Source organism: Salmo salar, chromosome ssa06 (genome assembly GCF_905237065.1).
Source record: "Salmo salar chromosome ssa06, Ssal_v3.1, whole genome shotgun sequence".
In the NCBI taxonomy this organism is placed as follows: Eukaryota; Metazoa; Chordata; class Actinopteri; order Salmoniformes; family Salmonidae; genus Salmo; species Salmo salar.
Genome location: NC_059447.1, coordinates 85500487 through 85522083, shown reverse-complemented (window position 1 = coordinate 85522083; position 21597 = coordinate 85500487). Strand labels below are relative to the sequence as shown.

At 40.8% G+C, this 21597-nt stretch overlaps 3 protein-coding genes across 3 annotated transcripts in view; 1 reads left to right on the top strand and 2 right to left on the bottom strand.

Annotated features, from left to right (window-relative positions):
* Nucleotides 1-3806, top strand: part of LOC106608256 (formin) — a 47485-nt gene extending 43679 nt beyond the window's left edge. The window contains exons 16-17 of the mRNA XM_014206108.2: nt 865-946; nt 2734-3806. Of these exons, the coding sequence (XP_014061583.2) occupies nt 865-946; nt 2734-2781 (130 nt within the window). The 3' untranslated portion in view covers nt 2782-3806. The remainder of the gene's footprint in view (nt 1-864; nt 947-2733) is intronic.
* On the bottom strand, nt 3388-5264 carry LOC106608258 (gremlin-1-like). Its single transcript, XM_014206112.2, has 2 exons — nt 5092-5264; nt 3388-4873 (listed from the first exon to the last, which is right to left on the bottom strand). Exon 2 carries the CDS (start codon nt 4870-4872, stop codon nt 4327-4329), a length of 546 nt encoding a protein of 181 aa, XP_014061587.1. The 5' UTR covers nt 4873; nt 5092-5264; the 3' UTR covers nt 3388-4326.
* A 90-nt stretch (nt 5265-5354) lies between these two features.
* LOC106608260 (rho GTPase-activating protein 6) lies at nt 5355-21271 on the bottom strand. The gene is given in 15 exon segments (XM_014206114.2): nt 5355-6264; nt 6516-6569; nt 7114-7226; nt 9846-9995; nt 11989-12120; nt 12123-12222; nt 13154-13157; nt 16315-16443; nt 16565-16661; nt 16795-16938; nt 17244-17392; nt 19493-19628; nt 19839-19959; nt 20091-20187; nt 20955-21271. Coding segments are annotated over 15 exon segments (1746 nt in total). The 5' UTR covers nt 21149-21271; the 3' UTR covers nt 5355-6138.
* Between the last annotated feature and the right edge of the window lie 326 nt (nt 21272-21597).

Genomic DNA, 21597 nt, shown 5'->3' with positions numbered 1-21597 from the left:
GAGGGGGTGAGAGAGAGGGAGAGAGAGGGGGGAAAGAGGAGAGGGGGGAGAGAGAGGGGTGGGTGAGAGAGAGGGTGACAGAGAGAGAGAGAGAGAGAGAGAGAGAGAGGCGAGAGAGGGGTGAGAGAGAGAGAGACCTAATGCCTAGGCTTTTTCTTAGAGGGCTAACTCAGTCTTGTGGCATGCAGAACACCCTGGGGTTTGAACCTTTGTCAGTTACGCCTACAACCTCAATGAATTACTGTTCACCTGTATGTCCTAGACTAGAAAAGTTCAATTCCCACAGGGATCACTTACACCTACTGAAATTGTGTTAATTCACAGTAAATCACTTTGGATAAAAACATATGCTTAGTGGCATACCATATACATTATTTTGACTTGGATATACATTATTTTGACTTGGATATATATTATTTTGCTTATAAAAGTCTATCTCCCTGAGAAGTGACTAATTCAGAAAGATAACTCTCTAAGATATGTGACATCCCACATCTGGGACCCGCTACATGTACGCTGCCGGTCCACCGACTGACAGTTGAGAAACACTGTTCTTATATCTATCTAGACTGTCTGTCTTTTTGAACAATGTGACCCTGTATTATCTAGTATGTAGTCTGTATGTCTTAACACAGCATACAGTAATCTCCTGTTTGACTAGGTCTGAGACTGAGCTTGTCTGAGACTGAGCTTGTCTTTTGGGGCCGTATGCATCAAGTGTCTCAGAGTAGGAGTGCAGGTCCAGGATCAGGTCCCCCCCGTCCATATCATTTTATTCACTATGATCTTAGAGGATCCTAGATCAGCACTCTCACTATGAGACTGATGTGAACCTCTTTTCCCATTCTTCCCTCCTTCTCCCAGGCTGAAAGAGGCCCAGCTGTCGGTGAAGAAGATTACAGCAGACAAGAAGGTGGAGACTAGGAAGATCAACCCTAATAGTCTGGTGAGAACAACTTAAACTTAATATAGACATCCAGTATAAATCCCAAGTACCCCTATCCACTATCAATCACATCAACCCTAACGGTCTGGTGAGAACATAGAGGCATTTAACACTGAGAGATATATAGATATATACAGTAGCAGTCAAAAGTTTGGACACACCTACTCATTCAAGGGTTTTTCTTTATTTTTACTATTTTCTACATTGTAGAATAACAGTGAAGACATCAAAAGTATGAAATAACACATATGGAATCATGTAGTAACCAAAAAAGTGTTAAACAAATCAAAATATATTTTCAATTTTCAATTCTTCAAAGTAGCCACCCTTTGCATTGAGGACAGCTTTCCACACTCTTGGCATTCTCTCAACCAGCTTCACCTGGAAGTGTGCCTTGAATTCCAAACAAATAACAAACAGTGTCACCAGCAAAGCACCCCCACACAATCACACCTCCTCCTCCATGCTTCACGGTGGGAACCACACATGCGAGATCATCCGTTCACCTACTCTGCGTCTCACAAAGACACAGCAGTTGGAACCAAAAATCTCAAATTTGGACACATTAGACCAAAGGACAGATTTCCACTGGTCTAATGTCCATTGCTCGTGTTTCTTGGCCCAAGCAAGTCTCTTCACTTACTGGTGTCCTTTAGTAGTTATTTATTTGCAGCAATTCGACCAGGAAGACATGATTCACACAGTCTCCTCTGAACAGTTGATGTTGAGATCTGTCTGTTACTTGAACTCTGTGAAGCATTTATTTGGGCTGGAATTCCTCTAACTCTAATGAACTTATCCTCTGCAACAGAGGTAACTTTGGGTCTTCCTTTCCTGTGGCGGTCCTCATGAGAGCCAGTTTCATCATAGTGCTTGATGGATTTTGCGAATGCACTTGAGGAAACTTTCAAAGTTCTTGAAATTTTCCAGATTGACTGAACTTCATGTGTTAAAGTAATGATGGACTGTCGTTTCTCTTTGGTTATTTGAGCTGTTCTTGCCATAATATGTACTTGGTCTTTTACCAAATAGGGCTATCTTCTGTAAACCAACCCTACCTTGTCACAACACAACTGATTGGCTCAAACGCATTAAGAAGGAAAGAAATTCCACAAATTAACTTTTAACGAGGTACACCCGTTAATTGAAATGCATTCCAGGTGACTACCTCATGAAGCTGGTTGAGAGAATGCCAAGAGTGTGCAAAGCTGTCATCAAGGTAGAGGGTGGTTACTTTGAAGAATCTCAAATATAAAATATATTTTGATTTGTTTAACACTTTTTTGGTTACTACATGATTCCATATGTGTTATTTCGAAGTTTTAATGTCTTCACTATTAATTTACAATGTAAAAAATAGTAAAAATAAAGAAAACCCTTGAATGAGTTTCTGTGTCCACATTTTTTACTGGTACTGTAGATATATATATATATATATATATGCAAGTACTAACTAATTATGCAAGTACTAATCAGTGGGAATAGGGGACAGGTGCGCGTAATGAAAGTTCCGGCATGCCGTGTAATGGCACGGGAACGAAGACCAAACAAACACGTAAAAAACACAGGGTTGAGACCCAAATAAAAGAGCGAGGAGTACCTCGAAAAAATACACACGCGCACAATGATTAACGCACGGGACGAGACCCGTAATCATCTGCACAATCCACAAGGGCACGAAAGCCCAAAACACACAGCACAGGTACTCACACGCACCAACGGGCGTCACACTGTTTGCATACTGTCCCTAATAGAAAAAAACGAACCCCTTTCCTCTGCCCTGACAGAAAGACAGGCTACGCCAGAAGGAAGCTAACATGGTGGCCACAAGCTGAGAGACAGAACAGGACAGAGAAGATATTCATGAGAAAACTGATGAGTTGATTTTTGAGGTAAGTGGGGACTTCTCCCACCTTCTACCGCCCACACAGGATGATCAGGATCATACCAGTCTCTGTTCCTGCCCACCGTCTTATACACCAAGCCTGGAACACTGCCCTCTGAACCTCCCCCTGCTGGAGACAAGAAGAAACCCCTATGGTTCACAGGTCACAAAGTCGCAGATGGATTCACTGACCAACAGGATACTGGCAATAGGGGGATGACTATTTTCTGGTTCATTTTTTATGGGAGTAATGTATATTCATTTAAAATAATACATGTTTTTCAGTCAAATAACTGATTAATATCTGGTCAAATGAAACAAGACAGTGTATCTAGATTGTGTAGGAAACTTTTTCTTGTGTAGATTTGTTTATGTTTGTTTTCTGGTATTCAATATCAGAAGTTTTGTCTCTGTGTTTTATAAGAAATGTATCATGTTTTTCACCTTATATTTCCACTGTCAATCATTACATCAATATAGATAACAATCATCTATGTATCTTGCCATCGGTCTCTGTTATTACAACTTCCCAGCAACCCAAAACAGTTCAACAAGGTGTACAAATACGAGTTTATTCACCAACCACTTTATATACTGTACATAAATAATACAATAGCATGAACGTTAAGTGCCGTCTAACAGTGCAGGTTTAAAATGAATTGACAAACTCCTCAAGAGTTTCTGAAGTGAGCGTGTCCACTGAGAATGATACTTAGAGTGACATTTGGAAGAAATTATGCATTTTGACCTCAAAACATATTTTTGTTCAAACATTATTTTTTGTTTTTTTACAAATCAACACAGAACTAAAAAAAAAAAATCAGTTGAACACTATTAAATCTGTAAATCATGTCATGTGATTATGAACTGAAATGTATTGATGTGAAATTTTAATTGTATTTATGTGAACTATTTATAATTGTAAAATGTGAAAAACTTCAATAAAGATGATTTAAAAAAAGAAAAAGGAAACAATACTTATTCTCTCCACTTTGGCTCATAACAGTTAACAAGTCCATGTCAAATTGAACACATCGTGTGGCTTTTTCTCCTTATTTAAATGCCATACATGCGCAAACATTCTGGTCTCCACAGTGATACTGTTATTTGTATTATGGGCAAGCCAGAAATATTAAAAAAGAATTAAGCACGAAGCTATAAGCCATTTACAATGTGCTAAACCAGTCAATAATGCCAAATCAGTCGTTATAGACCCATACATTACACTGGGGGTCTGTTGGAGTTGGCATAGCTGCCCGTTTAGGGGTTTTGCCATGGTTGTGAAGGGTTCCATCCCTTGTTTTCGTTGTGTTTTGATCTCCTCTTTTAGGATTAAGATTGGACATTTTCTCCCTCATGTATATTCGGTTTTTGCAATGGAAGCACGTTTGATTTAACGCATTGGTCGGTCGCTCGCTCTATTCCTTTTAGTTATTCCAGTGGAAAGCAAACCAACACAGACTATACGAAATGTGTCCATTCCATCTGGCTTTTACTAATCCAGGTCTATGGAAGCGCAGTGGCACGTCTTTACGCGCTGGACGCGTTTCTTCTGGGTGCTGGGTGACCGGCCTGGACAGATGAGGGTGTAGGTGACGGTAGTGAATGTTTTTGGTTTACAGGTGGAACACGATTGGAAAGCCGCGTCATCTTGGTAGATGTGTCGGGGGATGTAAAAGGAGTTACACTGCCCGTAACAGAAACGATTGATTATAGTGCGGCTGAGGCATCCTTCCTCGTGGATCGCCTGTTTCAGCGGCTGAGTCTTGCACCAGTCCAGTTTGAGGTACCGGCGCTCCGTGACGTGTAGGGCTTCTTGGCTGGATTCTAGAACCTCGTCAGCGGCCGTTACTGACCCCATTTGGCGGGAGACAAATCCGTTCTGTGGTGGCTGCTGCGGTGAGCGTTCCGACTCATTGGGGCTGGAGTTGTATTTGTATGGGTGCGGAGAGGCGCCCTGGAAGCCACCTACCGCTGCGCTCCTCAGCGGACAGAAGAGGAGTCCCAACACCATGGCCGAGGCAAATACTGTTGTCTTCATCCTTAGATGTAGAATGTTAAAATATATAAGGATTATATTTAAAGCCGTCGTGGAAATCAATAGAGAACAAATTACGCATAACTTTTACGCAAGGTTTACGCAAACCAAATACTTAATTTCCACATTGCTATACAATGTACAGTTACCAGATGAATAGTGTAATTTCAACATAGCGAGTATTTGATAGAGCAAGAATGATAAATAGCTAGATTTACTCACCTGTGTCCTACACAAACTCCACACAACAGAAGCACTCCTGGTTTAGATTTGAGTGTTTGGAATAAACTGCTAGATTCCCTGCGGAAGTAAGATATTGGTTCAGTAGAAGTATTTCTGTATGATGTCTTCTTGGAAGAGGCAAAACAAACTGCTGTCCAGCTGTACTGTCTTAGATTTAAGTACAGTGGAAGGATGTGCCCGCCCCCTCCGACGCCCATCATCCTCTCCGATAGATACTATTCAAAACGGACTCAAACCTGGGAAACTTGCAGAGTAAATCATTTATTTTATATTATTAAGAATTAACAGCAAATGTTCATCAAAAAACAGCAAGAGAGTTAGATAATGGCTTGAGCCAAAATAAAAAATTAAAAGCTAAAATCACAACAACTTCATTAAATACTTTGTATCACAAACAGCATATTTTTGGTTTGATCAAATATATAATTGAGACAACATTCAGCTTTATAGGCTGCTCTAATATTACTGAATTGCATGCCACAGTGGACCACAGGCACAAAATAACTCATAAGCTTGTTACATTTTCCACCCTGAGCAACAGTCATTTTGATAGATTGAAAACAGATGGTAATATATTATTTTTTACATATGAATATACCTCTGTGTTACCATACCTAACATTGTTAGTAGGCTACGTAGGTCAACAAAGATGTGTCATGGTGAAAAAGTAACACATTTAGAGAGCATACTTGTCTGATGTGACATTTTAGGTGGTTCGAGCACTGAATGCTGATTGGCTGATGCCGTGGTATATCAGACCATATAACACAGGTATTTTTACTGCTCCAATTACGTTGGTAACCAGTTTATAATAGCAATAAGGCACCTCGGGGGTTTGTGATATATGGCCAATATACCACAGCTAAGGGCTGTATCCAGGCAGTCCACGTTGTGTCGTGCGAAAGAACAGCCCTTAGGCGTGGTATATTGGCCAGATATCACACCCCCGAGGGCCTTATTGCTTAAATCTACTTGAGATCATGTGAAGTGAACATGGTGGCCAGTAATGTTAGAACAACAGTGTGTTTAGGTGGTGGTTTTTGTTGCAGTGGTGGTGCGATAGTCTTCGTCCTCTTCTGGGTAGTGGGGAACGGACTTCTTGGCCACCACATTGTCCAGCCTCTGACCCATCAGGTAGGGGTTACTGACACTCTGGAATAAAAAAGGGTAAGATGGGTACTTTCCTGTTTTCCAGAGGAAATATTTAGTTGTCATGGTGCTGAAGATAAAGAAACATGTATTTGACTTCATCCAGAAATATGAGTCTAAAGCTGAATTCTCTCCTTCGGGGTAAAACAAATCAATTGTGGTGATGTGGATTCACAGAGAGCATTTCTACAAAAGCAAAACATTTTTCTCTGAGGAAAAAAACTACAGAAGAAACAAACCAATTATAGACCCACCCGTTTCCTTCTTTTGGCTCCTCCCTTCAGTTTCTGGTACAACAGCTCCTTGTTCTGAAAGGAAATATCCAAGAGTGAGTAGGGACACATAGGTATATATGTTTGTTATTGTTTTTTAACAGAAATGCCTTTTTTCTTGAATCATTGTAAACAAATTGATTAAGCCTTTTCTGGGGAACAAATATATTTTCTCTGGTTGACTTGTCTGGTGTCCACAGATGGGGTGTGGTATAAGTTAGTAGAAATCAAAACAATATATTTTTCCTAATAGAGGGTGAGATGGACTGGACTAGTTCAATAGAACAGAGTCTGACCTAAGGTCAGTTTACTGTCTCCACTCCTGAGCCCAGTGGAGTGGGCTGACGTTTCCCCTGACTCTGATCTAAGGTCAGTTTACTGTCTCCACTCCTGAGCCTAGTGGAGTGGGCTGACATTTCCCCTGACTCTGATCTAAGCTCAGTTTACTGTATTCACTCCTGAGCCAAGTGGAGTTGGCAGACATTTCCCCTGACTCTGATCTAAGGTCAGTTTTGATTTGGGGATGGTATAGGCAACATCCATAACCAGAGAAACCATAGCACCCACCCCAGTCACTCACCCACTTAGCCAGAGCAGGGTAGTCATGCTCGGGGTCGAACAGGTGCTGATGTTTCTGGAACTCCCTGCTGAACTCTGCTGTGTCTGGGGCGTTTTCCAGACACCCATCTGCAGCTACAGTACAAAAGAGGGAGCAGAGAACAGAGATTGGCCAAATACTATAGGACAGGGTTTCTCAAATCTTTTGGGATAGCAAATTCCTCAGGGACCCCCTCATAATCAGTACAGCATACAAGGAAAAACAAAATAGCATACAAGGAGTTTTACTTTGACTTCGGCAGTGCATGGCCGGACAAACTAAGTCTCAGGCCCTGGGAAGGAAAATTTTTAAGGCCCGCCTCTTGACATTGGAGAGAACATTTAGCAATTTTCAAGCTAATTTCCTGCAATTCTACACATTTAGAGTTGTTCTGTTGTTACAGCTTTAACCCATAACAGTCTAAGCCCTGTCTGGGAGGGGGGGGGTGTAGATGTATTAAAAATAAAAAACTGAAATAACTTGTTTACATAAGTATTCAGACACTTTGCTATGAGACTCGAAATTGAGCTCAGGTGCATCCTGTTTCAATTGATCATCCTTGAGATGTTTCTACAACTTGATTGGACATGATTTGGAAAGGCACACACCCGTCTATAAGGTCCCACAGTTGACAGTGCATGTCAGAGCAAAAAACAAGCCATGAGGTCGAAGGAATTGTCCGTAGAGCTCCGAGACAGGATTGTGTCGAGGCACAGATCTGGGGATGGGTAACAAAACATTTCTGCAGCATTGAAGGTCCCCAAGAACACAGTGGCCTCCATCATTCTTAAATGGAAAAAGTTTGGAACCACCAAGACTCTTCCTAGAGCTGGCCACCCAGCCAAACTGAGCAATCGGGGGAGAAGGGCCTTGGTCAGGAGGTGACCAAGAACCTGATGGTCACTCTGACAGAGCTCCAGAGTTACTCTGTGGAGATGGGAGAAACTTCCAGAAATAAAACCAATCCTGCAGCACACCACCAATCAGGCCTTCATGGTAGAGTGGCCAGACAGAAGCCACTCCTCAGTAAAAGGCACATGTCAGCCCGCTTGGCGTTTGCTAAAAGGAACCTAAAGGACTCTCAGACCATGAGAAACAAGATTCTCTGGTCTGATGAAACGAAGATTGAACTTTTTTGAGATTTGGATGCGGACCCCCTGCAGGACCTCCACGGACCCCCAGAGGTCCGCAGACCTCACTTTGAGATCCCCTGCTATAGCAGAATACTTCATCTACATACAACAAAATCATACAGGAGAAATAGCCTTGGTAGGTGCAAATCTGTTTCTGCTTTAGCCAACTAGTCGTAGCTGTTTGCAATATCGAATGCAGAAACTAAAGTCTGTTACCCAGGCTACATCGTTGTGTTATAAAGTATGTGTCAGTCAGGCTGTCTATTTGTGTAAAGTAAGGTATAGTAGGCCTTTATGTACATGTGGAATAAGTACTGTCTACCAGTCTTTCCTATTGGACAGGGGTGAGGATGGTAACTGTCTACCAGTCTTTCCTAGTGGACAGGGGTTAGAAGGGTAACTGTCTACCTGTCTTTCCTATTGGACAGGGGTTAGGAGGGTAACTGTCTACCAGTCTTTCCTATTGGACAGGGGTTAGGAGGGTAACTGTCTACCTGTCTTTCCTATTGGACAGGGGTTAGGAGGGTAACAGTCTACCTGTCTTTCCTAGTGGACAGGGGTTAGGAGGGTAACTGTCTACCAGTCTTTCCTATTGGACAGGGGTTAGGAGGGTCAGAGTAACAGTCTACCTGTCTTTCCTAGTGGACAGGGGTTAGGAGGGTAACTGTCTACCAGTCTTTCCTATTGGACAGGGGTTAGGAGGGTAACTGTCTACCAGTCTTTCCTATTGGACAGGGGTTAGGAGGGTAACTGTCTACCTGTCTTTCCTATTGGACAGGGGTTAGGAGGGTAACTGTCTACCTGTCTTTCCTAGTGGACAGGGGTTAGGAGGGTAACTGTCTACCAGTCTTTCCTATTGAACAGGGGTTAGGAGGGTAACTGTCTACCTGTCTTTCCTAGTGGACAGGGGTTAGGAGGGTAACTGTCTACCAGTCTTTCCTAGTGGACAGGGGTTAGAAGGGTAACTGTCTACCAGTCTTTCCTATTGGACAGGGGTTAGGAGGGTAACTGTCTACCTGTCTTTCCTATTGGACAGGGGTTAGGAGGGTAACTGTCTACCAGTCTTTCCTATTGGACAGGGGTTAGGAGGGTAACTGTCTACCAGTCTTTCCTAGTGGACAGGGGTTAGGAGGGTAACTGTCTACCAGTCTTTCCTAGTGGACAGGGGTTAGGAGGGTAACTGTCTACCAGTATTTCCTATTGGACAGGGGTTAGGAGGGTAACTGTCTACCTGTCTTTCCTATTGGACAGGGGTTAGGAGGGTAACTGTCTACCAGTCTTTCCTATTGGACAGGGGTTAGGAGGGTAACTGTCTACCAGTCTTTCCTAGTGGACAGGGGTTAGGAGGGTAACTGTCTACCAGTCTTTCCTATTGGACAGGGGTTAGGAGGGTAACTGTCTACCAGTCTTTCCTATTGGACAGGGGTTAGGAGGGTAACTGTCTACCAGTCTTTCCTATTGGACAGGGGTTAGGAGGGTAACTGTCTACCTGTCTTTCCTAGTGGACAGGGTTTAGGAGGGTCAGAGTAACAGTCTACCTGTCTTTCCTATTGGACAGGGGTTAGGAGGGTAACTGTCTACCTGTCTTTCCCACTGGACATGGGTTAGGAGGGTCGGGGTATCCATGGTCCTCACTGAAGTCTTTAGGGATGTTGTCCCCTGTCAGCTCAGCTACGATGTTGGGGATGTTTCCATAGGGACCCAGGTGCTGTAGTCCCTCATGAGCTCCACCTAATGGAGGAAACACAGCATAACAGGGACACCTTATTGTTTATTCATTGACCGAGACAGAGAGGACATGTTTACTACTGTTTTTACATTTTAAATGTGATTACTACATTTTAAATGTGATTACTGCATTTTGAAAGTCAAGTCAATATCGTAATAAGAATAAGTAATATCACCTACTCAGCCTAGATATCACCATATTGTTATTACGTTCCATCTCCAAAACAAAATCCCAAGTACAGAAAGCCAAGGAAAGAAATGTCAACATAATCTCCATAATGGTACTGGGAACTATAACCATTGGCTTGGCGAAAATAATGCTCTCTCTCTCTCTCCCACAGAATATATCCCCTTAATACTCCTGATTAACATTTGGCAGGAGCACATATAAAATAGCTTATGCATTGATGTAAACTCCATTATAGCAGTGATTTCTCCCAGGCTTTGAACTGGGCACACGATTTGGTGGTGTAAAAACTTGTAGGGAATATTTATTTATTTTTATGTCCTGCTTTAGAGGGTAGAGTATATTTCTTAGACGTAACCATCGGCCAAATCATGACACATCCCAGATATACACAAACTAGGCTGATGGTTGTTCTAAAATGTTAGGTTAACATAATAAAGTTGACTACCTATTTTGTTAGATATAGTCCTGTTGTTACTGTACTTCACTAGCTAGGTTTATTATTAGTCAGGTATTTAGAAGGTTTCCATCCAATTGGTGACAGATTTCCATGCAAATATTCTAACATCTGCATAAAAACAATATGCTAATTTTCCCACCAGAGTGGTGTTTCCATCCAACTGACTTGTTCCTGTTAAAATGATGTGCGTAATGATGTAGTGAACATTAAAAAACGCTTGTGGGTAAGTTCTCAGGTTTCCATCGCATTTACAACTTCACTGATGGTTTTGTCACAAAAAAAAGTTGTCAAGTTTATCATAATTTATTCCATCTGCCTAAAGACTTTGCATGCCTTCCATGTGGTGGTGGTGGTAGTACGAGAGAGGAAGAGGCAAAGGGAAAGAATTTACTCAACCCAAAATCTGTCCATGCAAGATAAACAGACCAAGTGGGGAGGTCTACAGAACTGGACTGGCCATCTGGCATTTCGGGCAAATGCCAGATGGGCTGGTCCATTTATAGCCCAGTAGGCCTGTCTAACTTGGGTTTGTTGCACAAAATGATCATTATCTCACGAATAATGGGGGCCTTGAGAAAACAAAATGGGCGGTGTGGGGGCCTCAAGGAAAAGATTGGCCGTTGTGTTAGAAATGCCAGTTCCGATTTTTGGTCCTAGTCCGCCCCTGGATGTCTATGAGAGTGTCGAATTATGTGAGGCTTATTTGATCAAATATATATATTTTTATTGTTTAAGTTGTTCCAAATGTACTGATGTAAGCACGTGGCATTCCAGAAACTTTGAGAAAAACGACTGAGTTGAGGCTGGCATATCTGCCCTCTCATTGGCTAGAATGGTCCCACCTGATCTCGCCTCTTCCCATCTGCCTTACATCTTTGAGGACATGTACTATATTTCCAGTTTTAGAGCAGTCACTGGACCATCTTGTCAATATAATAGATCATTTTCGGTAGTACAACAAAACATGTCATTGCGTGACTCCAAGTTTACTGCGATATGATTGTTTTTATATCAATATTTGCGCATAAAAGCATTTCCACCGCAATTGTCGCATAATCAATTTCCCTGACAAAAAAGATCACCTTGTCTTGAGTATTTTGTTTAGTCGACATTTTACAGACAAATTTGCTGTTTACATAAGTCCTGAATTTTTTTTATTTTTTATGAGTCAGGTAATTAATCCACATTAAGTGGTTGGATGGAAACGTGGTTATTGACCAAAAACAAATGGATACAGAATAAGCACAAAATAGATAACACTGAAAACTACTATCCATACCTATGGCTATAACAGACAACTCCTTTAACCCATACATTATTATTAGAAATCATGGACCATAATCACCTACCTTGAATGCTCTGTGGCCCCACGATGTTGGTGGCCTGGTGAGCAGGGTACTCGACCCTGGGCCGAGCGATGCCCAGCTGCTCCATGACTCCGTGTAGGAGACGCTGAATGTCGGCCTCAGATACCTGGTCCGCGTGCGGGGGCTCCGGGCTGATGCCAGCCCCGCTATCCACACCAGAACAATCAGCAGCACTGTTCTACTCAACCTGACTGCTGAAGCCATCTCTGGTGTCAGCTATAGGGAGATAAAAAAACTATGTTGCTTATAATGTCTAATAGGCCTATATGTTGTGTCTAATGTATTTAGTAGAAGATTTAACTGAAAAACGTGTTCTAATTATATTCTATTTCATCAGAAGAAAGTCCATCAGACAGGAACCATCATTCGAAAACTGTATGGAGTTAGAACAGTTCTTTTTATACCACATTGTGAAACAAAGTCATAGAACACAAGCTTACCAGATAGCATACAGTATAAACATGTCAGGAAATTAGCTATAAAACTGCAAACGGAGTAGAATAGCAGGAAATTTGTTCAAGAATTACTGAGTCGGGACAATCCTTGTCCAGCAGGTAAACTTTATTTTTATAGTGAAAAAAAATATGTTGTTCCATTATTTGATCTTAAAATGTTCATTTAGGATCATTTTAAGGGAAAAGATTTGTTTTGGTCATTTTCGAAAATACTTTCAATATTATTAATTTCCATGTCGACTCTATGCCTTGAAACTCATGTCGACTCTATGCCATGTCGACTCTATGCCCTATTTTGTAGTATTACAGTCTGAAATGTGTATTTATTAAATAGAGATGTTTTTTTGTCGCTGGCCTACACACAATACGTCAATATCAAATTGGAATTCTCTTTTTTTGAAATTTGTACAAATTAATAAAAAATGAAAAGCTGAAATGTCTTGAGTCAATAAGAATTCAACCCCTTTGTTATGGCAAGCCTAAATAAATTCATAAGTTTAAAAAGTCACATTAGTTGCAAGGACTTACTCTGTGCTCAATAATAGTGTATCATGAATTTTGAATGACTACCTAGTGTCTCTACCCCACACATACGATTATCAGTTGAGCAGTGAACTTCAAACACAGATTCAACCACAAAGACCAGTAATGGTCTAGAAGGTTCTCTACTTCTGATTGTTTTTAAATCTAACAATACTGGAATCACAATGATCACAACCATAAACTTAACTCAATCTGCCTGACAGATACAAAAATGTTATATTGAAATAGTTTGAGTAATAAAGCTACTGAGGAAAAGCTAAATTGCTACTGTGTTTTCCAATGCCTTTCAAAGAAGGACACCTATTGGTAAACTGGTAAAAAAAAAAAAATTAAAAGCAGACATTGAATATCCCTTTGAGCATGTTGAAGCTATGCATTACACTTTGGATGGTGTATCAATACACCCAGTCACTACAAAGATTCAGGCGTCCTTCCTAACTCAGTTGCCGGAGAGGAAGAAAACTAAGGGATTTCACCGTGACTTTAAAAAAGTTGTAGTTTAATGGCTGTGATATAAAACTGAGATTGGATCAACAACATTGTAGTTACTCCACAATACTAACCTAACTGACAGAGTGAAAAGTAGGGAGCCTGTACAGAAAATAAATATTCCAAAACATGCATCTTGTTTGCCAAAAAGCACTAAAGTACCACTGAAAAATGTGGCAAAGCAATTCACTTTTTGTCCTGAATACAAAGTATTATGTTTGCGGCAAATCTAATGCAACATTACTGAGTACTACTCTCCATATTTCAAGCATACTGGTGGCTGCATCATGTTAAAGGCATGCTTGTAATCGTTAAGGACAGGAGTTTTTCAGGATAAAAAAAAAAACATAATGGAGCTAAGCAGACAAAATCCTAAAGGAAAACCTGGTTCAGTCTTCTTTCCAATAGACACTGGGAGATGAATTCACATTTCAGCAGGACAATAACTTAAACACAGCCCAAATCTACACTGGAATTGCTCACCAAGACGACAGTGAATATTCCTGAGTGGCTGAGATGGACTTAAATCTTCTTGAAAAATCTATGTCAAGACCTGAAAATGGTTGTCTAGCAATGATCAACAACCAATTTGACAGAGCTTGAAGAATTTAGAAAATAATTATGGGAAAATGTTCTACATTTGAGGTGTGGAAAGCACTTACCCAGAAAGACTGTAGTCGCTGCCAAAGGTGCTTCTACAAACTATTGACTTAAGGGTGTGAATACTTATGTAAACAAGATATGCTAACATTTCTAAAAATATGTTTTCACTTCGACGTTATGGGGTAGTGTGTAGATGGGTGAGATGTTTAATATGTAATCCTTTTTGAATACAGGCTGTAAAACAAAATGTGGAATATGCCAAGGGGTATGAGTACTTTCTGAAGGCACCGTAAATTAAATCAGGAATTGAAAGGGTTCAACTATACCATAAAGACCCATTAATGTCCTCATTACATGTAGTGAAACAAGACCAGTAATGGTCTGGAAAGTTCTCTATTTCAGATTTAAAAACAAAATACTGGAATCACCATGATCACAACCATAAACTGTCAACTCAATCTGCCTGATGAATTCAATGTAACACATTAGTATCCGTTTTCAGAGAAGTAATGCTACAGTGAAAAAGAAATTGTTATGCTATACACCACTTGAATGAAAAATCTTATTTTTGAAATTCAGTAAAAAGATAGTTATTGGGGATTTTCAAATGAATTATTTTCATGTTTTACAAACGTTTGTATGTGTTGTCAACTCTGTCATTGATGGCTAATCCCCTTAAAATAAAAATATTTTTTTCTCAATATTGAGAAAAAGAAATCTGGTAAATCACTGTTCAGCAGCATATGCTTAGACAATGAACGTATTTCCTGTGCTAGACCCAAAGGATGCTTTCTTTAGAAAACGTTTTAAATCTGGAACACATACCATTACCCCTGGAGCATTTCACAATGCTACAAAAGAAGATTTGGATCACATATTTGAATAATTTCAAAATATTATAATTAAACAATCAATGCCTTTAAATACTTGGACAATAATTGTCAACAAAAAAAAGCCTTTCATGGTGTCTGACACCAGTTTTATGTTTGTTCCTTTACATGGGTCAGCTGATACTTTGGTCTATCAATATATTTTAAAATGGTTAACATTAGGGCAAATATTTGAGATGAAGAATCCCTGAGCTCTAAAACAGCAACAAAAATCTCAGCCCCATAACAAAATAGCACGAGAAACTATGAAACTGCACATTTCTCCGCACAAACGTTTAAAAAGACCTTGCGCCCTGTGAAACTATTTTCATCAAAAATATTCAAATGTTTTGTATGGACAACCTTATGTGACCGTTGGTTTACTGAAACCGTATTGATGTTTCCCCTATAGGCAAATAATGTCACACCATTTGGTCCCAAATATCGCTGTTGATGCCTAAATAATGTTGACACGGGCATAACCTATACTAACCATAATAATTCCAAAATTACGCACATAAGATTTACAGAGACAACACCGTTTTATGTCCAGAATGAAAATACATGTACATTGCATGCATCGGGCTAATTAGCCATATTAATCAAATCAGTATATGGACTTAAGGCATATGTGCGTCTGCGTCTTTTCTGTAAAAACAAAATGTAGGTCCGCCATCAAACGTTTAGGCCTACGTCAGAGGGAAATATGCTCCAGTCATCCCAAGATTTAGATACACCAATAAACGATATTAATTCAGCAGATGCAATATTATTAGGCTACTGTTAGGCATATCTTAAAAGGCCAATACGATATTTATCTGAACCTTACAATATAGCGTTTCCCTTACCGTGTATCCTGGATGCGAGGAGCAAGAGCCTGTAATGCTGAACGAGGATGCAGTGGTCCTTGCTCCACAGTTTATTAGCCTGCCACTGTTGCCAGGCTCCGAAAATAACTGGTATCTCCGTGAATGTCATTGGTTGGCGGACAACGTTAATAATTAAGCGAATCAGTGTGCCATATTCGTTTTCTTGTGTGCTTTACAAATTAGCAGACAGACATGCAATAGCCTAAGATGTGGCTAAAATAGTAATGTCATACCTTTGACTCCAAAGTAGTATTAAAAATAAACCTATTTATTAAAACAAATTTTAGTTTTACAGACATGTTGGACTACAGGAAATATGTACAGGGAAATAAATTAAATATCCAGAAGTCCAAAAGTTTCTAAAGACAAATAAAATGTGACATTCACAGGGTTACATTTTCATCTTCAATGCAAAACAGTGACAACTGACATATGGACCTTGATGTGTGATGAATTGAGATCTCTCTATTTGATAGAGACTATAGAGTGGTGCGTCTCCTGCTCTTCCAGGGGGTTAGGTTCAGCTTTCCCAGACCAGGATACCTGTGGATACTGTCACCTCCCTTCAGCCTTTTGGCCGAAAAACACCCAACGTTTCCCGAATCCATTCTGAGGGGGAATGGACAGGGAATGAGAAGTGTTAATAGTTCCACCCATGTGGGGCAGAATCCTACCTTGATCGGTTTCTCTGAGCTTTGTTAAAAAGATATCACACAAAACTAAATGTTACCTTTTCAGTGTTTTGCTCTGTACTCTGCAGCTCTCTGTCCTCACTGGGGTGGAGGGAGATCTGGCCAACCGAGCTGAAGGACTTGAGCCTGCTTTCCCTGGGTAAAGAAGTTCATTTCATGATGAATTTATCACAAGCTCAAATGAAAAGTCTCTGAAACATTGTCATTATGCTGCACACACAATCTGACAGCCCAAATTCATGTGGAAAAATAGATTGTAAACATGTACCTGAGCAAAATGTTTCGCTCCTGAAAAGCTGAATGTCTGGGAAGGCCTCCAAACCCAGGCTCTTTCTGAGCGGCCGTCTCTTCCTGCAGGGAGACATTTCAGCATGACCTGGGATGCCCTCCATGATCACCTGAGGAACCACACCTATAGACAGAGACAATTTATTTAACCAGGCAAGTCAGTTAAGAACAAATTCTTATTTACAATGATGGCCTACCCCGGCCAAACCCTAACGACACTGGGCCAATTGTCCGCCGCCCTATGGGACTCCCAATCACAGCCGATTGTGATACAGCTTGGAATCGAACCAGGGTCTGTAGTAACACCTCTAGCACTGAAATGCAGTGCCTTAGAACGCTGTGCCAATCGGGAGTCCCCCTACATCACATCATCATATGAGTCCCGTCCTACATCTGATGGGTGAAATCAATCGAGGTGGAGAGTCATACCAAAGGAATGGACATTCTCTATGAAGGTATAGACCACAGCCTTCAGTTTCATATATGTGTCCATCCCCCCTGTTCCGTGGCTGGGAGGAAGCAGGCTCGGGGCAAAGATCACAGCCAGGTTACTATTGGTCATCCTGTTCTCTGCACACCTTAGAAAAGCAGAGAGAAGACAATTGATGATCTCAATAAGAACCGGAACTACAAGTCACTTTGGATCAAAAGCATCTGCTAAATGGTATAATATTATTGTCTCAGAGTGCCGAAAAAGAATGGTCTGGACCTTTACACAGCTTGAAAATTCCAGAAAATTATGTCATGGCTTTAGAAGCTTCTGATAGGCTAATTGACAGAATTTGAGTCAATTGGAGGTTTACCTGTGGATGTATTTCAAGGCCTACCTTCAAACTCAGTGCCTCGTTGCTTGACATCATGGGAAAATCAAAAGAAATCAGCCAAAAAAAACAAGTCTGGTTCATCCTTGGGAGCAATTCCCAAATGCCTGAAGGCACCACGTTCATCTGTGCAAACAATAGTACGCAACTATAAACACCATCAGACCACGCAGCCGTCATACCGCTCAGGAAGGAGAAGCGTTCTGTCTCCTACAGATGAACGTACTTTGGTGCGAAAAGTGCAAATCAATCCCAGAACAACAGCAAAGGACCTTTTGAAGATGCTGGAGGAAACAGGTACAAAATTATCTATATCCACAGTAAAACGAGTCCTATATCGAAATAACCTGAAAGGCAGCTTAGCAAGGAAGAAGCCACAGCTCCAAAACTGCCATAAAAAAGCCAGACTACGGTTTGCAACTGCACATGGGGACAAAGATCATGTTGTGGTTGGGGTGCTTTGCTGCAGGAGGTACTGGTGCACTTCACAAAAATAGATGGCATCATGAGAAAGGAACATGTTGCAGATATATTAAAGCAACATCAAGACATCAGTCAGGAAGTTAAAGCTTGGTCACAAATGGGTCTTCCAAATGGACAATGACCCCAAGCACACTTACAAAGTTGTGGCAAAATGACTTAAGGACAACAAAGTCAAGGTATTGGAGAGGCCATCAAAGCCCTGACCTCAATCCTATAGAAAATGTGTGGGCAGAACTGAAAAAGCATGTTCAAGCAAGGAGGCCTACAAACCTGACTCAGTTACACCAGCTCTGTCAGAAAGAATGCGCCAAAATTCACCCAACTTATTGTGGGAAGCTTGTGGAAGGCTACCTGAAACGTTTGACCCAAGTTAAACAATTTAAAGGCAATGCTACCAAATACTAATTGAGTGCATGTAAACTTCTGACCCACTGGGAATGTGATGAAAGAAATAAAAGCTGAAATAAATAATCCAATGTTATTCTGACATTTCACATTCTTAAAATAAAGTGGTGATCCTAACTGACCTAAGACAGGGAATTTCTACTAGGATTAAATGTCAGGAATTGTGAAAACTGAGTTTAAATGTCTTTGGCTAAGGTGTATGTAAACTTCCGACTTCAACTGTATATACAAGGAGTACCAGATCAATGTGCAGGGGTAATAGCTATATACAGGGAGTACCAGATCAATGTGCAGGGGTAAAAGCTATATACAGAGAGTACCAGTACCAGGTCAATGTGCAGGGGTAATAGCTATACGCAGGGAGTACCAGATCAATGTGCAGGGGTAATAGCTATATGCAGGGAGTACCAGATCAATGTGCAGGGGTAAAAGCTATATACAGAGAGTACCAGTACCAGGTCAATGTGCAGGGGTAATAGCTATACGCAGGGAGTACCAGATCAATGTGCAGGGGTAATAGCTATATGCAGGGAGTACCAGATCAATGTGCAGGGGTAATAGCTATATACAGGGAGTACCAGATCAATGTGCAGGGGTAATAGCTATATACAGGGAGTTCCAGTACCAGATCAATGTGCAGGGATATGAAGTATTGAGGTATATATGTACTGTACATGAAGGCAGGGTAAAGTGACTAGGCATCAGGATAGATACTATTAAGAGTAAAATAAAGAACAGAGTAGCAGCAGCATATGAGTGTGACTCTTGTGTGTGTATAGAGTCAGTGCAAGAGACTAATGTCTATTTAGCAGTTATGGCTTGGGAGGTAGAAGCTGTCTCGAACCTGCTGGTCCGAAAGCCGATGCTTCAGAACCATTTTCCGGACGGTAGCAGAGTGAACAGTCTAGTACACTTTCCCTTTTGCCTGCTATTCCCCCACAATAGCAATGCTATCTCCAAACATATTACCTGTGGGAGACCTTTGAGAGGAAGTGGAAGAAATAACTGAGGAAAGCAAAGTTCCTGTCAGGCAGTAGGCAGGACAGCAGCTGGGTGGCCAAGGCCCTCTCCTCCAAAGTGGGTAATAGCTGGGCCTTCAGCAGGGCTGGAGAAAGAAAATGTGTTGCTGTCTATTATTGTCACAGACTCACTTCACACAGGTTCTCTATTCATGAAACACCTCACAGTATTCAGTGGACATGATCCTAGAGCAGCAATTCTATTCTGAGACACTTTATGAATATGGGCCCAGAATTCCCCCCATTAGAGCCGGGATTTAAAACCAGTGACCTTCTCCAACCTCTAGGCTGCCTACCTGAGTGGAGGTCTGAGGGAAATAGAGGGTCTGGAAGCTCACGGCAGAACAGCTTCAAAAGGCTGGCCACGTCACAGGGGAGGGCTGTGGATAGACATGCCTCCCCATGGTCTAGTTTGGCCTGTGATATTGTTGGTGGTGTGGGGGCATGGTGAGGAAAGAGGGGGAAGAGTCCATCAGATAACAAAACAAGTCTTAAATTGACATTCTTTAAAATCAACAATAATCTGTGCATGTTGAAGTCACACTTACCCTAAGGGTCCTCAGGCGAACAACAGAGCCGGATTTTCTGAAAAGGCCATCAGTCCCAGCATGCTCCAGTAGATACTCACAGGCATCCACTAGAAAGCTACATTGAAGTTGTAATATTAATAGGAATTCTTATTTCTCACTTGTTGTAAATTGTTAGAATAGAGCCTGTGTGTTCTTACTAGGGTAGCAAAGACAGGGTATTTTACAGGAAACTCCGTTAACTACCAGAATCTTGGAATCTTTCAAGGATTTTATGTAATCTATCAAAATACATCTAGTGGCTCTTTTGGGTACTTCAGATTATCACACTGTCTAATTATCTGTCTCCCTCTGGCCTTGTTACATGTAAAATATATTAAATACAATGAGTTTAAAATGAAATGTTGTAAATCATTATTCTAAATATAAACAAACATGATCCTAAATATATAGTGAATATCATTGGTGTTTAATATGAGGGTTTCGGCATTTAATTTTTTTTTTATTATACACTTAAAACATCTTACTATGTCAATATGGATTCGTTGCCAATGTTTTGACGTCAAACTGGTGGCAGTTGTGAAAAAAAATCAAGTTGGAATATTTGCATAGGTAATTGAATATAATGCCATTGTTGAATAGATGCTGTTTTCATGAATTAGGCCATTTTCTCGTGAACATTATGTTGTCTCTACTAGAAACTCATGGACACAGCTATACATTTCTTAAGTGTAATATATATCTATAAAATACATTTTTCTATAAAGTTAAAGTATAAAATTACCAAACTTACAATATATTGCCATAGATTGTTAATTATCAAAATGACGGAAGAGTCAGGTATGTTTGGTAAATTACCAGTACCTTTGCAACCCTAGTTCTTACCAGGGTAGCAGCCCACACTGAGGCATGTAACACAATGGCAAACTCTCCAGTGGCACTCCAAACACTTTGGTACCACCTGTAAACCTTTTCTCTTTCTTCCTTCCACAGTTCTTCAGCTTTATCCTGTGAACCACACGGAGATGTTCCAATACAGAGAGACGGACCATGTCACTAGGCCCATCTGAAATCTTCATATTTCTGTCACTCTTTTTGCAGGTAAAAAATAAACAGTAGAAGCAAAGCAGAGTAGTCCTAAATGTTACTTAACAGTTTCTTCCAGGTAAACTATTTTAAGAGTACAATTGCTGATGACTCTGAAAAGTCACTTGTTGTTCCTAGGGTGCAATTATTGGCATCATTATCACCTGTGGCACTGTGAGGACACACCCTTCAATGAAGCGCCACTGCCTGGAAGATGCAAAACATTAATCAGACTGAAGGTGGTGCTATATCATCACCTTAGCACTTAGTAGGCTTACAGGCGAACCTGCCTAGGCCTGGCCTAGTCAATGGCTGTGTTCGAGAGCATCAAAACCGTGATGTATCATGGGTAAATTGTGACTGACTGATCTACAAATCATATTGAGTAGTTATTTGGCCAGCTGTATTGGCCAGTAAATTGATGAAGGAAACAATATTGTGT

Excerpts from the sequence above, each read along its gene's own strand:
- LOC106608258 (XM_014206112.2), bottom strand. The coding sequence starts at position 4,872 with ATGAAGACAACAGTATTTGCCTCGGCCATGGTGTTGGGACTCCTCTTC.